This window comes from Sander lucioperca, chromosome 17, assembly GCF_008315115.2.
Source record: "Sander lucioperca isolate FBNREF2018 chromosome 17, SLUC_FBN_1.2, whole genome shotgun sequence".
NCBI classification, from domain to species: domain Eukaryota; kingdom Metazoa; phylum Chordata; class Actinopteri; order Perciformes; family Percidae; genus Sander; species Sander lucioperca.
Window position 1 is genome coordinate 6,585,523 of NC_050189.1, and position 19,306 is coordinate 6,604,828.

General features: G+C 41.5%; 1 protein-coding gene across 1 annotated transcript in view; it reads left to right on the forward strand.

Moving 5' to 3' along the window:
- LOC116053342 (solute carrier family 12 member 3-like) overlaps positions 1-19,306 on the forward strand; it is a 136,326-nt gene that overhangs the window by 52,231 nt on the left and 64,789 nt on the right. The window contains exons 12-22 of the mRNA XM_035993647.1: positions 1,403-1,560; positions 8,060-8,167; positions 8,570-8,693; positions 8,785-8,886; positions 15,271-15,426; positions 15,565-15,664; positions 15,824-15,935; positions 16,128-16,262; positions 17,210-17,316; positions 17,539-17,621; positions 17,743-17,811. Of these exons, the coding sequence (XP_035849540.1) occupies positions 1,403-1,560; positions 8,060-8,167; positions 8,570-8,693; positions 8,785-8,886; positions 15,271-15,426; positions 15,565-15,664; positions 15,824-15,935; positions 16,128-16,262; positions 17,210-17,316; positions 17,539-17,621; positions 17,743-17,811 (1,254 nt within the window). The remainder of the gene's footprint in view (positions 1-1,402; positions 1,561-8,059; positions 8,168-8,569; positions 8,694-8,784; positions 8,887-15,270; positions 15,427-15,564; positions 15,665-15,823; positions 15,936-16,127; positions 16,263-17,209; positions 17,317-17,538; positions 17,622-17,742; positions 17,812-19,306) is intronic.

Genomic DNA, 19,306 nt, shown 5'->3' on the forward strand with positions numbered 1-19,306 from the left:
CTGGATTTATTTCCGTTACCCAGCTTCACCAAACCTAACAACCGCAGTCCCACACAAGTTGGAACATGATGGTGGTTATCAACTTGTTCAGTCAACCCAGGTTTTCCCAATCCAGTGGCGAGTGTGTTCACATAAAAGGGGCGGAGTTTGCACCATATGACCATTTGCAAACATGGAAACGTCTATCAGAGCCGCATATTTTACACAAGAAGAGCAAACAATAATCCTATATAAATATGACAAACACAGATACGTAACAGAGGCAAAAAGCAATACAGTCGCTGCTGCTAAATCCAGGAAGGAAAGCTGGCAATAAATTGTCGATGCTGTAAATGCGTAAATTACAAGGCTTATCAATATCACTGCCCCGTCTGTCAGGCACATCAAGACCTGAGCATAATTACAGTTGTGCATTCCATAAACTTTTGTTGCTGTTTTCTTTCAGTTGCAACCCTCGCAGTGGTAAGCGATCATGGGAGCAAATAAAAACAATAACTAGAAATGCAAACAGTTATGATGGGATCCAAGCCTCCCCGGAGCGAGTCGCCACGGACAACTCGTGAAGTCTGCTAGGGCAGCGAGGCAAAACTCAGGGAATATTGCAATCGTGAGCTGCAACATCTGTAGTAAATTGCATTCATTGTATATAGACCAAAATGCATGTACCCTAATTATAGCGCCTCATCAGATTTGGTATAGAGCCTCAGAGCAGCATGCCAAAAAAGAATCTCATGTTTCATGTTGATAGCATTTACTGTGGCTGAGAAATTGCAATTGCAAATTTCCCATTCATATTCACTGAGTTGAAGAGCAAAATATGTCTACATTGATTATAGCGCCCCCTAATGGCCGATATTCGCCAATTGTGGTACAGAGCCTTGAAGTTTTGCGTTGATAGCATTTACTTTGGCTGAGATACTGTATGCTGAAGTTTGCGCATATTTTTACGTAGCAAAATTCTTTTGATAACTTTTGGTCAGGTCCTTCTGGAGATGCTATGTGCCAAGTTTCGTGCAGATCGGATACACAGCCTAAGAGGAGTTTGTAAAAGTAGGTTTACAATAAATCACGACTGCAATAAAAGTCTGGGTGGAATGGGCGTGACCTATATCAGAAGTTTCATCTTCATTTTGGGAATGCATGGATATATTTTTTTTTTAATTTGGGATGTACGGTACAGGAGTTGTAGGGTAAAACGTGTTTATTTTCTGCTATAACGCCAGCTAGCGGCAGAAGTGTGTCAATTTATGTGTCCGAGTCTCTTGCAGGGTTCTGGACCAGTCCTCAAAATTGCATCTGCTGCAGCGACACTTTTAGCAGTGTCATCAGTGATCTGCATGAGCATGAGAGAGTTGATGGGCTCAAATTGTAGAAAAATAATCACATCTTCACCTTCTTCCAGCATCGTGTGTGGTGCAGGACGCCTCTGGTAATATAAGTGACATTCTGACTGGAAACATAACTGGTGTCTGTATGGGTCAGGGATGTCAGTTTGGCTGGAACTTCACAGAGTGTATCGTGTCACAGTCTTGTCAAGATGGCCTGGCCAACACTCAACAGGTACCACTCAATCTTTTTGCCTGTCATGGAATAAAAATATGATAGCCTTTTTTTTCCAAAATTTACTGGGTTTGTAAAATGAGCCAGTTTTCCTTAAAGTGGCTACGAGGAACTTAAGTTCGTAAGTACAGCCTACTTTGGATTTATACTGAGCTAAACCGGGTGTCACTGTCACTGTGTCACAAGCCAAAGTATTGGCAAGAGTTTGTTGTAGCAACCAACGTAATAAGGACCCAAGGACCCTTTACAAAAGAACAGGGGGACAATAAGTAAATAGTAGGCAAACACAGACTGAAAACAAATAAAAACTGGTTAATTTCATGTAACTTTAGGCTACTGACAGACAACCACGTCTCGCATTGTAAGTTAGATAGCACTTTTTATTACAGATCGGTAATAAGATGGCAGGGTTTTCCCTGGGTTTTTAGAGCACTTAGGTGCAAATGATGTCATACGCTCTTTTGCATATTAGTGGCGCCATTGCACAATTATTTGCGTAAAGCTTTGTTGTTTGGGAACAATTACTAAAGTAAAACTTGGAGGAGCAGTTTGGTCACTAAAATGTGAATAGCTGGTCCACCTTGAAGCCAGCCCACCTTAAGTCAGTGAGCCTGTACTGAAGTTGTCGCTAGCTCCGTGGCTAACCCCTTAACTTTAACTTTGCAGGTAGCAAGCAAGACACTGGAATATGGCTTGCATCTTGAGGAGTTGTAGCATAAATTCACTGACAGCGACAGATAAACTAGACAGACTGGACTGCTACGTTCACAGGCAAAGCTATTACGTTACTGCTATTTCATACTCATTGACACACACACACACACACTCTCTATTTTAATATCTCTCTCCACCGCACACTCGCCAACGTGACGGGTTAAAATTGTGGATGGTATAGCAAAGGAAAAACGAAATTTGCATTGGCTGCTCATCACTCTGTCAGTTGGGTCATGCAGTCTGAACATTCCATCCAATACAGACTAATGTAAAAATGTCAGAAGGGAATTTTTTTAAAGCCTCAAACAAGGTTGACTATTTTAAAATGTATTAATACGATTTGAAAGTTGAACACTACGCTGAATGTATGTTTTAAAGTTTGAATGGAGTTTCTCGGTGAATGTATGAATGAGTACATAGTGAAAATGTATGAATTTGTGTCAAATTTGAACATTCTGTCCATCCACTTTAATGGGGCAAATTTGCCTGCAAAACGTTGAATATTTCAGAAATTATGAAAGTTACGAAAATTCTGAAAAATCAAACACAAACTCCTCCTATCATGGAGTCTCTTTACTGTAGGCTGTGCTGCTGTCTCTTTTCAGGATATGTCAAACAGCAGATTTACTGTTGGCTAGTGTTATTGGGATGTGCACCAATTAGTAGGCACAGTGTCAAAATTTCTCGCAGAATTTTCTAGTTACCATATTATAATGCTGAAACACATCCAACCTTTATGTTCCACACATTTCCCTTCATTTCAAGGTAATACTGTACTGACGTCTTACCTGGAAACACTTCTGCTAGTTTGTGTAATAACCGTGAATGAGTGCTGAAAAATGCAAACCTACCTGTTTCTTTTTATTTCATGGTAATATGATCTGTTGTGTAGGACTAGATGTTGATATCCCTCAATGAATCATACTTGAGGCACTGATGAGACTCTGTGGGATGGTCAATTGAGTGATGGCACCCTTTGGGTTGTCAAGTGGGCGCCCTCCTTCTTAGGTGTTTCGCTGATAGGCCCACGACACCTCCAGAGTTCAGCAGTGAATCCCAGCGTCCCAGGTTCACTTCCTAGATGCCATCAACTCACTTGAAGGCCCAGGCGGAGTCCTTTCTTTTAATCCACAGCCACTGACTCCCCTTTTCAGCAGCCCTGGAGAGGTCTTTGACTGCCTGCCGATGGGCCTTCCCTCGCACTCCCATCTCCCTGAGTAGCCTAGATGTTAGGGTGGCTACGAACCCTCTGCAACCTGCTTCCACTGGGCATACCTTCGCATTCCAGCCTTGTTGCGCATCAGCTGCAAGTTCAGCGTACCTCAGCCTTTTCCGTTCACAGGCCTCCTCCACTGCACCCTCCCAGGGCACGGTGAGCTTGATGATGTAAACAAGCTTGAGTGAGGCTGACCACAGAACAAGGTCTGGTCACAGGTTGGTAGCTGCGATCTCAGCTGGGAAGCAGAGTTTATTGTCCAAGTCTGCCAGCAGCTTCCAGTCCCATGCTCTGCCCAGCCGCCCAGTGTCTGGTCTTACGGTGATGAGGCTGGCTTGACCCTCGCCCTCCCAAACAAATGGTGTTGGCCGCCACCGAGATGACTGGGGAGGAAGGGCATTCACACTTGTCCGTCGACTTTCCAGCACTGCTGCAAGACACTTTAGGACCTGGTTGTGCCGCCAGGTGTAATGGCCTTGGGTGAGGCTGGTCTTGCATCCCACTAAGATGTGCTTCAGTGTTGCTGGACTTGGACATAGAGGGCAGGTGGGGTCTTTGGCATACCACTGGCTTAGGTTTGCGGGGGAAGGCAGGACATTGTAGGCAGCCCTAATGGTAAAGCTCGCCCTGAATGCCTCCATCGCCCACAGCTCATTCCAGGAGATCTTCCTCTTCTGCACTCCTTTCCATGCCATCCACTGCCCTTGCTTTGCCTGAACCACAGCTTGGGCTTCTTGCTTCATCCTCCCGACATACCTCCTGGACCACCAGCTTGCGTCTTTGAAATGGAGAAGCCTTGCTTCATGCTGGTGTACTGGCCCCAAGGCCAAGACCACTCCTCCCCTCCTGCACTCGGCCCATGATGTCCTTGTGTCTGAGTGCTGCCTTTGCCTGCTCAGTTGCAACCAATGGAGTCCACTTCCTCCCGGTGGCCAGGATGGGGGCAGCTTGGGCTACAAATGGATCGCTCGAATCCAGTAGCATCATCTCCAGTCTGACTTTGGCCCACTTGTACTCCTCTGCCAGGCTGGAAATGGGCAGGTGTAACATCCCTTTGCCGTAAAGCCCAATGCTGCTGAGGCACCTGGGAAGGCCAAGCCACTTCCTTACATATGAGCTAACCAGTCTCTCCAGCTTTTCCACCTTTAAGAGCAGGACTTCATAGAGGGTTAGCGGCCACAGGAGACGTGGAAGTAGTCCATACTGCATGCACCAGAGCTTCAGCTTTCCAGGAAGCAGGGTTCTGTTGATGTTCTCCAAGCCACTGGCTACCTCCTTCCTGAGCTGTTCTACTTGCTCTTTGTCTTTAAGGGAGGCATCATACCACCGACCTAGGCTCTTCACAGGCTTCTCAGAGATCGTTGGAATGGGTTTCTCGCCAATGTGGAAGCGATGTTCTGACAGCTTCCCCTTGATAATGGAGATGCTTCTGGACTTGCTCGGCTTGATCATCATGCGAGCCAGCTCAATGTTTTCCTGGAGCTTTCTTAGTGGCCGTACAGTGCAAACCTTGGTCATGGTGAGAGTTGTGAGGTTGTCCATGTAGGCTCTGAGCGGTGGCAGCCTCAGCCCAGGTCTTATTCACTGTCCGCCAACTGTCCATTGAGAGGCCCAGATGATGACCTCCATGGCCAGGGTGAAGGCCAGCGGGGAGATAGTGCAGCCAGCCATGACTCCCACTTCCAGGTGTTGCCATGCTGTCGTGTACTCTGCTATTGTCACGCAGAGTTGGACGTCCTCGAAGTAGGCCTTGACAAGGGTTGTGAGAGCTACTGGGACCCTGAAGTAGTCAAAGGCTGTCCACAGGAGGTTGTGAGGGACTGAGCCAAAGGCTTTCACGAGATCCAGGAATACCACTTGAAGATCTGTTACCTCCTTTTTGGTGACCTGGATCTGATGCCAGATGACACTAGCGTGTTCTACACAACCGGATAAGCCTGAGATGCCTGCTTTCTGGATTGACGTGTCAATCAGGTTGTTTCTTTGCAGGTATCCTGCCAATCTGTGAGCGACCACGCTGAAGAAGATTTTTCCCTCGACGTTTAGAAGGCTGATCTGGCAGAACTGCCCAATCTCTGAGTCCTTTTCCTTGGGGAATAAGAATCCCTCCGGCTCTCCGCCAGGACATTGGTATCTCCTTCTTTTGCCACACAACTCTCATCAGCTTCCAGAGGAATTGCAGGACATCTGGTGCGTTTTTGTAGAGCCTGTATGGAACTCTGTTGGGACCTGGAGATGATGCGGCCCTTGCTCTACGCACAGTTTGTTCTACCTCACTCCATCTGGGTAGACTGATATCCAGTTCGTGCTCTGGTGGATTGACTGGTGGCGAGACTCTTCACAAATTTGAAGGGATCTTTGTAGAAGCGTGATCTTGTTTGCTCCTTCCTTCTGCGCTTCGTTCCTTCTGCTCTTCTCTGGCCTTCCTCCATTGCTTCTTCAGCTGCCTCCTCTCCTTGACTTTGGGTTGTCAAGTGGGAACCCTCCTTCTTAGGTGTTTTGCTGATAGGCCCACGACACCTCCAGAGTGTTCAGCAGTGAATCCTAGCATCCCAGGTTTACTCCCTAGATGCCATCAACTCACTTTAAGGCCCAGGCGGAGTCCTTTCTTTTTATCCACAGCCACTGGCTCCCCTTTTCAGCAGCCCTGGCAAGGTCTTTGACTGCCTGCCGATGGGACTTCCATCGCACTCCCATCTCCCTGAGTAGCCTAGATGTTGAGGTGGCTACGAACCCTCTACAACCTACTTCCACTGGGCATACCTTCGCATTCCAGCCTTGTTGTTGCACATCAGCTGCAAGTTCAGCGTACCTCAGCCTTTTCCATTCATAGGCCTCCTCCACTGCACCCTCCCAGGGCACGGTGAGCTCGATGATGTAAACAAGCTTGAGCGAGGCTGACCACAGAACAAGGTCTGGTCTCAGGTTGGTAGCTGCGATCTCAGCTGGGAAGCAGAGTTTCTTGTCCAAGTCTGCCAGCAGCTTCCAGTCCCATGCTCTGCCCAGCCACCCAGTGTCTGGTCTTACGGTGATGAGGCTGGCTTGACCCTCTCCCTCCCGAACAGATGGTGTTGGCCTAAATTAGTTAAAGTTAGACTAAATCAAACCTCCAGAGGTGCAGAGATTACCTGGAAACACTGGTAGTTTCTCAGTAATAACCATAAACAGCTCTACAGTCACACATTCTAATGGGTCACAGATTTTTGTGTAACACCTGAAAAGCCTATTTGAGTATAAGGTAAAAAAGGTAGCAGGAGATTTCTTTATATAAACCTAAATGTATTTTAATTAAATTTTAAAAGTTATCCGTTGTAGTTATGGCTGATACTGGGGCAGGGCCATCACAGAAAAAAAGGAAGTTAAAGCTGCAAGCAGCGATGAATGGGCCCTCGTCCCTCCCAGCACGGGGGGACTGGCAGGATGCCGGTTGACTGTAACGGTCTTCGACAAAAAAATCCAATCTTCAAATTGAAGTATTAAGGTATTAAGGCTTCCCTGAACACTTGAGGTGAATCTGTTAAACCAGCTACGAAGAGGACATCAAAATGTAATGACTAACTTCCTGTTGCCAGTAGGGGGCACTATAACTATAATTCAATATTGATATGTACATGTCTTCAGGTCAGGACCCTTATAAACCCTGAGCAGTGTGGGGCAGATTGGACAATGTACAGGCTAGTTACAAACCACTTCCTGTTTGGCAAGGAAATATTGAAATTCTGCCCTGCTATGCACACATTGATGATAAAACTGAACCAGATGAAAACTGATAAATCTGCAGGAGGAGTTTGTTAAGTATAACCCCTAAAAATGGTCGAAATTGACCATAATCTGAAAATTAATTTCAATACAACCTCCTGTTGGGTTTAGGGGGTGGGTCCGAGAGGCTTTTTTGTATGTCTGGATACGATACATATGCCTACCAAATAGCATGCCTCTACGTGGAAGTTAAAGTAAAGGGTGTTTACTTTGAAAACTGGTAGGGGGCGCTATTGAGCCAATTTGCCCCAGCCAGGACCGAGACCCATATCTGATCGCAACTTTCATCAAGTCTTCAAGTCTTCATCTGACATGCTTACCAATATCCATGTGTTTTTGAGTAGCCCAAGAACCTAATTTCTGCGCTCAAATGCATAGAATAATAAGAAAAAGAAAGTAAGAAAGAGAGAAATTTTTTTTTGAATTTCATAGGGCCTTCATGTCGGTGCTCGGGCCCTATTTAGAATTTCAAAAGGGCCTTCGCCGAAGACAATGTCGGTGCTCAGGCCCTAATAATCACGAGCGATTCCAGTAGGGCCTTCGCCAGCCAAGGTTGTCAGTGCTTGGGACCTGATGAAAGAAAAAAGAACAAAACATTTGAATTTCAATAGGGACTTTGCCTCTGACGATGTCAGTGCTCGAGCCCTAAATAGCATTCTTTTCACTGTTAGTCTTGTTTGCTGTTACAGGTATTTATGATCATCATATGGAAATTGAAACCGCTTCAGAAACATTTAAAAGTTCCTCGTAGCTACTTTAATTCACAAGTTTTATATGAAATATGATAATGTAAATATCTATTCCAACTAGGTTATGGGCCAACTATCAGGTTGGTACTACCTCGTCATTGTTGGTGCCTTTGCAGCCACCTTATCCTCTGCACTTGGCTACCTCGTCTCAGCTCCTAAAATCTTTCAGGTGACAAACAACAGCCATACTCTGATGTTAATCTGCCTGTGACATCTATTTTTTCTGGCTCAGTGGATGTACATTGCTAGGATAAAGCTTTTTGATGAATTTAGACACAATGTTTTCAAGGATGTATTAAATTAACTAAACTGCCAGACCATGACATTGACCACAATGACAGAAAAGACAAGAGTCGAATCTGAGACATTACTAAAATTATTTTTATTGCTTTGTATGATATTGGCAAAACTGTGAAAGTTATCTTTCAAAAGGGGCAACATCATAATAAAACATAATGCATTTGTAAAAGTTATTAAATGTTTCATATCTATACTAACATATTTATGAATTTAGCCAAATCTGACATTATGCCCATATTAATACATTGCTACTCTCTGCTTTATCTGCTAGTGTCTGTGCAGAGACAAGATATACCCATACATTGGAGTCTTTGCCAAGGGCTATGGGAAAAATGATGAGCCACTGCGGGCCTATATGCTCTCCTTCATCATTGCTGTGGCCTTCACTCTCATTGGTGGGTGTGATCTAATGCTGCACTTTGTAATTATCTTTATAGCTCTGGATTTGTTGTCGATGATTGATTATTATCTCTGTTATCGTTACAGGTAACCTGGACACCATTGCAATCTTGAACTCAAGCTTATTCATGTGTGTCTACGCCCTCATCAACTTTAGCTGCTTTCACGCTTCAATCACAAACTCTCCAGGTGAGTTACCCGTTTGTCATTGCATTCTAAAACGACTCATTTAAGCTTTTCTGTCTGGCCACTGCTATGACTAAGGTTTAGGGTTCCGGAAACATCACGTGCAAAGCTAAAAGAAAACCCAAAGCAAACTGTGGCCTCCTGCTTCAGTCACTTTGCTGACTCTTCCATGCTCCTCCCAGTGGCCTCCTGCTTCAGTCACTTTGCTGACTCTTCCGTGCTCCTTCCAGCCTCCCTTCTAAGATGTTGTTTTTATTTAGTATAATATTACCAGTGTGTCTCCTGTTTAGGTCTATAGACTCTAAGATACTATAGAAATATAAGATTTTGTTATGTTTGACACTTGTTTTAACTGGACCCACAATGCAGACACATTCATTTCAAAAGACAGTGCAGAGAATTATTTCCGAGGTAGTGATTCACTGAGACGACAAGTGAGGTTGGACGTGGCTGGACAGGTCAGGTGAGTTTCTGTGGTCTTTGGCAAAGAGGAAAAAACAGGTATTAGGCAGGTTTCCAAAAGACAAGGCTGACAGACAAAAGACCAAGGTGTTACCACTGTAGGTTTCACAACGAACTGAAAGGACTGGCTTAAAACAGGTAACTGGAAATCAGAGAAATGGACCGCAGGTGTGAGGAGCAGCAGGTGTCTGGAGTTGGAATTGATGAGTAGGATGTAGGTCAGCCCTGCCCAGCCTAAAACACTCACTGACAGACAGGGGGAAGCAAACATACAACAGCAAGGGAGAGGGGAAACACAGGAGAACAAGGGGAAATTAGTACAAAGTACAAAGTACTGCAGATCCTGACAGAACCCCCTTCAATGGGAGCCTCCAGGCAACCCACCGGGTTTGTCAAGATTGTTCTGGTGAAATTCCCTCACAAGATCAGCATCCAGGATATAAGAGCACGACACCCTGGAATGTTCCTCAGGCTCATAACTCTCCCAGTCCACCAAGTACTGAAGCCCCCTTCCTCGGCGCTGCACATAAGCGGTGAACAGATAAGGCAGGGAGGTCAACAATGAGCCAAGCGCGTTGTGGGGGGTCAGGAGGAGGACACAGATCACATGAATGAACAGGCTGGCTGTCATGGAAAGTGGAATGAAACTTTTTTTTAATCTGACTGCAGAGGGATTTATGACCTTGTCAATGACAAAAGGGCGGGAGCTTCCTGGATTCAGTGTGTGGTCGAATATTTTTGGAGGATAACCAAACTGACTGACCTTGTTCATATTGTAGGGCCAGGCTGCGACCGTTGACTTCAAGGCACTTAACCTAACCTTAACCTTAACCCTAACCCTAACCATAACCATAACCATAACCATAACCATTGCGTAATCCAAGTGCCTTCCAGGCAGCACTGCCTGGAAGGAGACGTTGGGGGATAAAACACTGATAAACCTCAACCTCCTGGATTTTTCAAAAATGTTTCAAATTGTTTGGCTTCAAATCTTCTACACAGTGTTCGAATTATACCGTGAGCTTCGGGGGGTACAGCTATTTCTATTTTTATAGATGACATCACAAGCTCATTTGCATATTTATGACATCATTATCCAATAATTTGCATAAAGCTTAATGGTTGTGTCAGCAAGGTAGATAGTAAGAAATATAAATCTTTAGCCAAATAATCACAAACTCACTACAGGAATTTATATTAAATTTAGTGCTGTCAGTTAAACATGTTATTAACGGCGTTAACGCAAACCCATTTTAACGGTGTCAATTTTTTTATCGCGAGATTAACGTTCTTTTTGGCATAGCAAACTTTGTAGTTTTTTTCACATGCTCTTGCAACAACTAGTAACGTTATAAAAACTACAACACCACACCGGATCTAGCAAGACCGGAAACAAAACAACAGGCACGCTGCACACACTTGTTTGGGCCTAGCGAGCCGGCCAAAGAGTAGTAGGCTAACGTTACGTTTTGAGTGGATAGCGAGCGCGAGACGCCGAAATGGATGCCAAAAAGATTCTGAATGGAAAGTTTACTTTTACAAAGTTGCCAAATGTTTCCATTGACAAGACCAAAGTGATCTGTGTGTTTTGTTGTTGTGAACTGAGCTATCATCGCAGCACGTCCAGTCTGAAATACCACTTGATGGCCAAGCACACAGCTGATGAGAATTCTTTGCCCCCTCGTCAAAGCCAGGCGACAAAAGCACAAAGCAAGCCGATCCACTTTTCCATGTTGATAAGAGCATTAAAATGAGAAAAAATAATTGGACAAAAAGAAATCTAGGGACATTTAGAATAGATAAAAATGTGCAAATTAATTGCGATAACTATGACATTAATGAGATTAATCGCGATAAAATATTTTAATTGTTTGACAGCACTAATTAAATTATAATTATTACTTAGGTAGCCTATATTTGAAGTAAAACAAAAAATTCTACTAAGAGAGTGCGAAAGATTGATAAAGAATTCTCAAAGAAGGCTGACTTGCCCAGGGCCAGGCCAGCTCAGCGGCGTCTTTCTCCTTCTCTTAAAACATCCATGGCCGCGTCCCGTTGTCTCTCGTACCTACACCGGCCCCCACACCCTGTTAGAGCTTAGATCGGCCCAAAAAATCAAGCCCGACCCTGCCCGAGCCAGAGCACGTTGTGTCCGAGCCCGGTCCGGCCCGACACATTAACTGTAATTATGAGCCCGAGCCCGATTTAAACCCGACAATTTTTGAATACGTGGGCCGTTATAACTGACGTTCTCAACTACAATTCAGATTTGTTTGAACTGCAGAAATCTGTTTAGAATAATACAACAAGGACGAAGCCTGTAAACTGCTGTTTGTTTAGAATGTAACGGATCGCAAGTGGATCTGAATGAAGAAACGTAAAAAAAAGAAACAATGATGAACAACATATTGTTGTCACTGCCCACGACTTGTTTAAACTGCTTCCATACCTCCGACTTTCCTCCACACTTGCTCAAAGGTAATTCTCCTGTTTTTCTTTTTTTCATTACATCTTCAAGCTCCCGGTGTGATGTGTGCGAGAGGAGGAGACTCCGCGCATGACACATGCTGCATTTTGTAACTGCAGCCTAACTTTTGTACACATTTGTTACTTTTATATAGCCTATATATATATTTATAATATTTCTGATTATGGCATAGCTATCTCCCCACCCAAATAGGATAATAAGGTAATGGATTAAAAAAAAAAAAAAAAAAGCTTGATCAAGGGTCTGGCCCAGGCCTGGTCCGGCCCGGGGATGTGGCGGAAAATAACGGCCCGAGCCCGACCCGAGCCCGACCGGACTTCGGGTCGGGCTCGGCTTGGGCCGAGAATCTAAACTCTACACCCTGTCCCCTCTCTCCTTCTATCTGCCTGCGCAGGGCCTCTGCACATGAGGAGAAAGCAGAGGGGGGAAGGGCTGCTCCTCAGTCACAGAACAGAAGAGAGAGGTGACTGTTTTGGCGGCCACAAGGGAGAAATACCTTGCATGCTCGCCAGACAATACTGGCGTCTTATCAACAGAAAGTCGCCAGATTTGTCGCTAATCGCTTTTGTGAAAAAAAAGTCGCTAAGGGGGTTTGAAAAGTCGCTTAATCTAGCGACAAAGTCGCTAATTTGGCAACACTGAGCAAAGAACACAGTCTGAACGTACCAGAGAAATAGTACAGCTCAATGGGGAGTGAGGGTTTGAAAATCATATTTCATTAGATTATTTCCTGAGTTGTTGGTATGTGATGGTAGTATTGCATTTAGATACATACAACAACATTATAGTTTATTACATTTTTTTCAGTGTTTATTTTTCTTTATTTGATCAGGGACAATGCACAAAAAACATTAGTCTAAAAGAGAAGAGATGTCATGTGCCAGGTTATAGCAAAAAATGCTAATTTCCACCCGCAGTCCCTGGACAGGTTGATGTTATACTTAATAAAGTTCATAAAATATATACAGAATAATACATGAAAGCATTACTTCACTCGCATCATAAAAACACTCTCCACTTCAGGAATCTATCACTCACTCACTCATAGTTTACATCATTCATATCACAGTCATTCAGTGCGTACAGGTTTGCTTTGATAATAACCACTGTTTGGTCAGGCGTGTAAATGTACTATAGTGTAGGCTATGCATGAAATAATTTCGTTTGGAAGAGTGTTCTAAAGGCTCACTGCTTTATAAAAGAACTATTGTTGACCATATGTGGTTCTACGTCTTGGAACGCTGCACTCTCCTCTGACTGTCGACCGTGCGGCTCTAGAAATTCTCTCCGAATTTAGTGTGACAAATTTTCTCAAAGGGGGAGCAGCGATGTTATGAATAATTTTAAATAGAGCAGAAATTTGATTATATTTAATGAGGTTTTCAAAACTCAAAATGTTATATTTACTTTGAACTTTACAGTGATGGTACTGAAGAGGCTTTATATCATGAATTTTTATGGCCCTTTTATATAATGATTCAAGTAATTTTAACGATGTTTTACACGCCTGAGACCAACTAGACATGCAATACAGAAGATGTGGAACAATCATAGTATTGAGGTAGATATTTGAGGCTTCCGTAGTTAATGAATTTCTAATATGTTTATAGTTCATCAAATTGAATTTCAATGTATTACCAATTTTTTTTACGTGACTTTTAAAACCAAGGTTCGAATCAAGTACTAGACCTAAATATTTTGTTTAATTTACATTTTTAATTTTTTGTCCATTTACTTGAATTTCTTGAGTTAGTTGTAATTTACGTTTATTTGAAAAAAACATTGAAACCATTTTATCAACGTTTAAGGTCAGACAGGACGTCTGCAACCATTCTGCAACTTTTTGCATCTCTTTTGATAATTTGTCGGTAACCTCCAGTTCGTTTTCCCCAAAAGTGAAGATCACCGTATCAGGCCACAACCGTCAATATTCTTTGCCGGGTCATATTTGAACCGATACACCACATATGTTACTTTTTTTGTTGATACATTTACAATTTACTAAAATTTTCAAACCAACTTTTGTTGTGTTAGAATAGCCATGTCTGAGGATATCATGAAGCCTTGTTCCAATAAAAAAAGTAAATGGTAGTTTATACACATCTGAACTTGAAAACGGGTAAAAATTGACCTAACACAATATAAGGGTTAAGAATATATCTAGGGTTAATGGACTTATGTAAGATTTGGAAAAACTTGTCTGTGCTTTTATCTAGACTAGACTACTGTAACGGTGTCTTTACAGGTCTCCCTAAAAAAATCACTCAGACAGCTGCAGCTGATTCAGAACACTGCTGCTCGAGTCCTCACTAAGACCAAAAAGTGGATCACATCACTCCAGTTCTGAAGTCTTTACACTGGCTTCCTGTCCCTCAAAGAATTGATTTCAAAATACTTTTGCTGGTTTATAAATCACTAAATGGTTTAGGGCCAAAATACATTTCTGATCTGGTACTACACTATGAACCACCCAGACCTCTCAGGTCGTCTGGGACACATCTGCTTTCTGTCCCCAGAGTCAGAACTAAACAGGGGGAAGCAGCGTTCAGTTTTTATGCTCCACATATCTGGAACAAACTCCCAGAAAACTGCAGGTCTGCCGCAACTGTTATTTTCAGTCAAGGCTGAAGGCCTTTCTTTTTTATGCTGCCTTTCTTTAAATAATTGTTAATTTCTTATACTCCACTGTAACATGTATTCTCGTATTTTATCTGTGTTTAATTGTTTTTAACTGCTCGTTAATGTTTTATGTAAAGCATTTTGAATTGCCCGGGTGCTGAAATGTGCTATACAAATAAGGCTGTCTTGCCTTGCCTTGATCTCTTCTCTCTCTCTGCCCATCTCGGGTGCTCCTGATCCTCATTGTCAGCGTTACCCTGCCCCCCTGTCAATAAGGAAGGCTGGGAGATGGGGATCGCTCTCTGAGACTGAAGCAGCCTTTGACCACTGTCTTATTCTTTTGCGTTCTTTCTTTCGTGTTTATTTCTTTTGAGGATGGTAGTCTGGTAGTCTAGATTTGCAGCTTTGTTAGTTTTGTCACGATTCTGGAGTTCTGTGTCCAATGGCCCTTGGTCGGTTGGCCCAGGCTTCTTCCCTTCTTTTGTTCTTTTTGGCCAGACCTCCAGAATCCCATAGTTTTGGTTAAATTACTGATAGTTAATTTCTGATTTTCTTTTTAATTTACTTTAGCTAATCCTCGGGTTTGGGGTTCTTCAATGTGTGGATTATGTTGAAGTAACCAAGGGTGAACATGAACCAAGGGATTGTCAGGAGATATAGGAGCCAGACTGTAACCAATGCAAAGTCATTACATGTCTAGAAACAGACATTTGCCTCTTTGGCTGCCATATTGGACAGAGGTGTGGCTATGTAAGATTAAAGGTTACGTGTTATTTCACCTGAAAGTCATCTATTTGTCATTGTCGCCCCCCCTTTAGGTTGGAGGCCACAGTTTATTTACTACAATAAATGGGTATCTTTATTTGGAGCAGTGGTCTCTTTTGTACTGATGTTCCTATTTAGCTGGTGGGCTGGTCTCATCACTCTGATCGTCTTCATCCTCCTGTGTCTATACATCTACTACAAGAAGCCAAGTAAGTCCAAAAGAGAGAATATGTTTTGAAATGCAACTATGTTCTGATGAGAATAGCCTGGCCTATATTAAGGAATGGAACAGAAAAAGTCAGAACAGTGTGATTTCACCTCACATAAGTGTGTTTTGATATCCACAGAGCTGAACTGGGGTTCAACAATCCAGGCAGGTTCATACAACATCGCTTTGTCAGCCTCTCTCGCTCTATCTGGTGTAGAGGATCATGTCAAAAATTTTAGGTGAGTGACCAAAAGCCTATATATCATGCATCAATATTCCTAATCAGCATATAGACTTCTCTCGATAGTATTTGTTTAATCTATTTTTAGCTACAAATTGATCGCATACTTCTCATTGAGTAGAAAAGTAGTGTGTTAACATTTTCTGTGTTCCTTCAGACCGCAATGCCTGGTCCTAACTGGGCCACCAACCCAGCGACCAGCCCTGGTGGACTTTGTTAACTCCTTTACCAAAAATGCAAGCCTCATGATCTGTGGAGACATAATCATGGTCAGTCAATCAAAGTCAAAAGTTTTGTTACTTTTGTTACTTAAGGAAAATAAGAGAGATGATTCATATCCTTGTAGTAGAAAACTGCCCAATCCTCCTTACAGTAGCTTTTCATCAGACCTGTTTTACTGGTCATGTTCAATGTCTTCATTTTGCTTTTATGTCTTTTATTGAATCTCCTTGTCCTTTAAGAATCAGGACAGACAGACTCGGCTACAGGATGATACAGATCGGTTGGTAAAGTGGATGAACAAAAGGAAGGTGCGCTCCTTTTATTCTCCTTTCACTGCTGACAGCCTCAGAGTTGGAGCTCGACACTTGCTTCAGGTAAAACATCTGCATGTGTTTATCTGTGGGAAATAACTACAGCTTCAATCGTATTAAAAACATTTGCTGGGGATTAGTCTGGCTTCAGATTATGTTTTAAGTAGAGCCCGACCGATAAAGGATTTTTAAGGCCGATACCGGTACAAATATTTGATGATTTAAAAATCCGATATTCCGTTATATCGGCCGATATATATTTTTTTAAAATCCAGAAATGCAGAAAAAACAGATTTCCTTAACATTAGTTATTTGTTGTTATTTATGAGTCCTCACTAAAATGATATGATAATGCAGTTTAAAAATAATAGTTTGTTTTATTGTCTCAACAGAACAGAGGAACATCAAAATATATTAAAGTTCTGATAAATAAAATGTATAAAAATGCAAACTTAAGATATGAAACTTAAAGCCCTTTGAACAAAAAGACAATAACAACAAAAAATTAAAGAGTGTTGCCAACAGGGATGTTGTAAAGTGCCCTCTGGTGGACAACCTATGCAACGCCAACACTCATAACATGGTTGAAGTGTTTTGTCCATTTTTATTTTATTTTTTTTTAATATTCAATTATCAGAATCATTTGTCATGTGTCATTATAAATGATTCTGATGTGGATATATATATATATATATATATATACCGATACCGATAGTTTGGAAAATGCCTATTATCGGCTGATAATATCGGCCTACCGATATATTGGTTGGGCTCTAGTTTTAAGGTGACTGTTCAACACAATTTATACTGTCATCCTCGCAATTTTGGCTTTTTTCATATTTGGATATTTTCTCATTAGAGTAGGAGTCATCTATTGGGTGCTAAATATAACTTTCATTACAACATTTAAACATCCTGTTACTCACATAGTACAGTATTTCTACCTATTTTTTATTGTATTTTATGAAACTTTAAATACAATTTATCTTCTCATTTGACATTTTCTTAAGGCTTCTGGTCTTGGCAAGCTGAAGCCCAACACTCTGGTCCTGGGCTTCAAGTCAAACTGGAGGGCCAGTTCTCCTGAAAGCATTGAAGATTATATCACCACCATAAAGTGAGTGTAGTTAAAGAAAAGATTTTAAAAACGGTGTTGACGGTTTTACTGTCATTGAAGGATTAAACAGTTCTCCATAGTCTGAGGAAATATTGCACATTTTAAAAAGTCATTGTTTTCTCAGTAGGTGATTACAGGTGCAGTAAGAATAACATGTCATTATTTTTATCATCATTACTACTTTAAAACCATTTTAACTTCATTTTCTTCTATTTTCTCTAGCGATACCTTCGACTCCAACTACTGTCTATGTATCTTGAGGATGATGGATGGGTTGGATACCTCTGACCAGTTTGATTTTGAAGGTTAGAAATCCAGACTTTACAATCCTTTTGTCTTTATTTTATCTGTGTGATTTCCTACAACATGACATATTTGTATTATATTGAAAACAAAATGGTTACCGATGCAATGTCTGTCTTCTAGTGAACCAGGGTTTTGAGCCTGATGAATCTGTTGAAAAAGAGGACCAGCAATCTTCTGAGAAGCAACCCGGTGAGCAAACATATACCTTAGAATACAACACTTTGAGGACATTGTATTGACTTTCTATTCCACGCCTGAATAATCATCTGTACCATGAAATCCTAAACAATCCACATCTAACTGTAACTTAAATAGAAAACCATGAAAGGGATCCCTCGTAGTAATGAACCTACAGAGAATTATCTCTGGAATCTGCTGTTCCCCGCCAGTGTTGGGCAGTAATGCATTACTTAGTAATATATTACTGTAATATTATTACTTTCCACTCTAACGAGTGTAAGGGATTACAATTTTCAAAACAGTAATTTTATTACAGTTACTAATCCAAGTAACACTACGTTACCAGAATGTGATTTGTATTTTTTTTCCAAGGTAGGCTTTCTTATGACGTGACGTGTTCACTTTTCGTAATTTAGCTTGCGGCAAATCAGGGCCAGGTCAGCTCACTTCACGTCGGCTACTAGCCAAAAAGCTAAATAAAGGATGACAGAGAGAAATACTGCTTGTCATCATCAGTGTTGGGGAAGTTACTTTCAAAATGTAATACATTATAGATTACTAGTCATTGTCATTTTAGAGTAATTAGTTATTACAATATTACTGTCTCTGAATTGTAATGCGTTACACTACTTTTGCATTACTTTTGAGTTACTCTCACCAAAATAACAGCGGAAGTTTGATTTGGCAGCTAGCTTGTGAATTTCACCACCGGATCAATAAAGTCTCCTCTTTATCCACTTTAATACATCATAGATTATTCCTAATATTTTGTATAATTAATATGAATATGCAAAGTAACTAAAGCTATAAAAATAGATAAGTAAAACGTACAATAGGCAAATAGGAGAAAATGAAAATACTCAATTAAAAGTACCTTACATTGTATTGAAGTACGGCACTGGTGTAAAATGTTTGTTTATAGCACTTGAATAAGAATTTCATGTTGTTTATTTTAAAACACTCTAAAGGAAATGGTCAATAATAGTGTGATTAAAACTCACTATTTACATTATTGATAAAACTTGATTTATAGCTGATATGTGAAAAGGTACACAATCTTATTTAACAGTAATTTAGTTTTACTGCGAACCATCACAGGAAGTGCTTTTATCTTGAAGTAAACTACACGGATGTTGTCTGTTGTGTACTCTTGCTAGCTTACTTAGATGAACGTGAGACGCTAGATGTAAAACATTTCCGTCAAGCTTAAGTTGTTCACTTTCTTGTTTGTAAAACTGCAACATATTGAACAGTAAATGGTCACAGCAAAAGACAAGCGTTTTTGGTCGTCATTAGAAGCCGTTCCATTCCACAAAATAGGTGCCTTTTGCGTCCCTAACAAATAATCAGTTCTAAAATTGCTTTAACAACAAATAAATGTGTAATTTAAAAAAAAACTAATGTTACTATAGATCATATGCATCAATATAAGACCAAGTAAAAGCCAATAAAATATTATTTTAAATAATTAAAATCACATATTACATGCTAATAGCATATAATA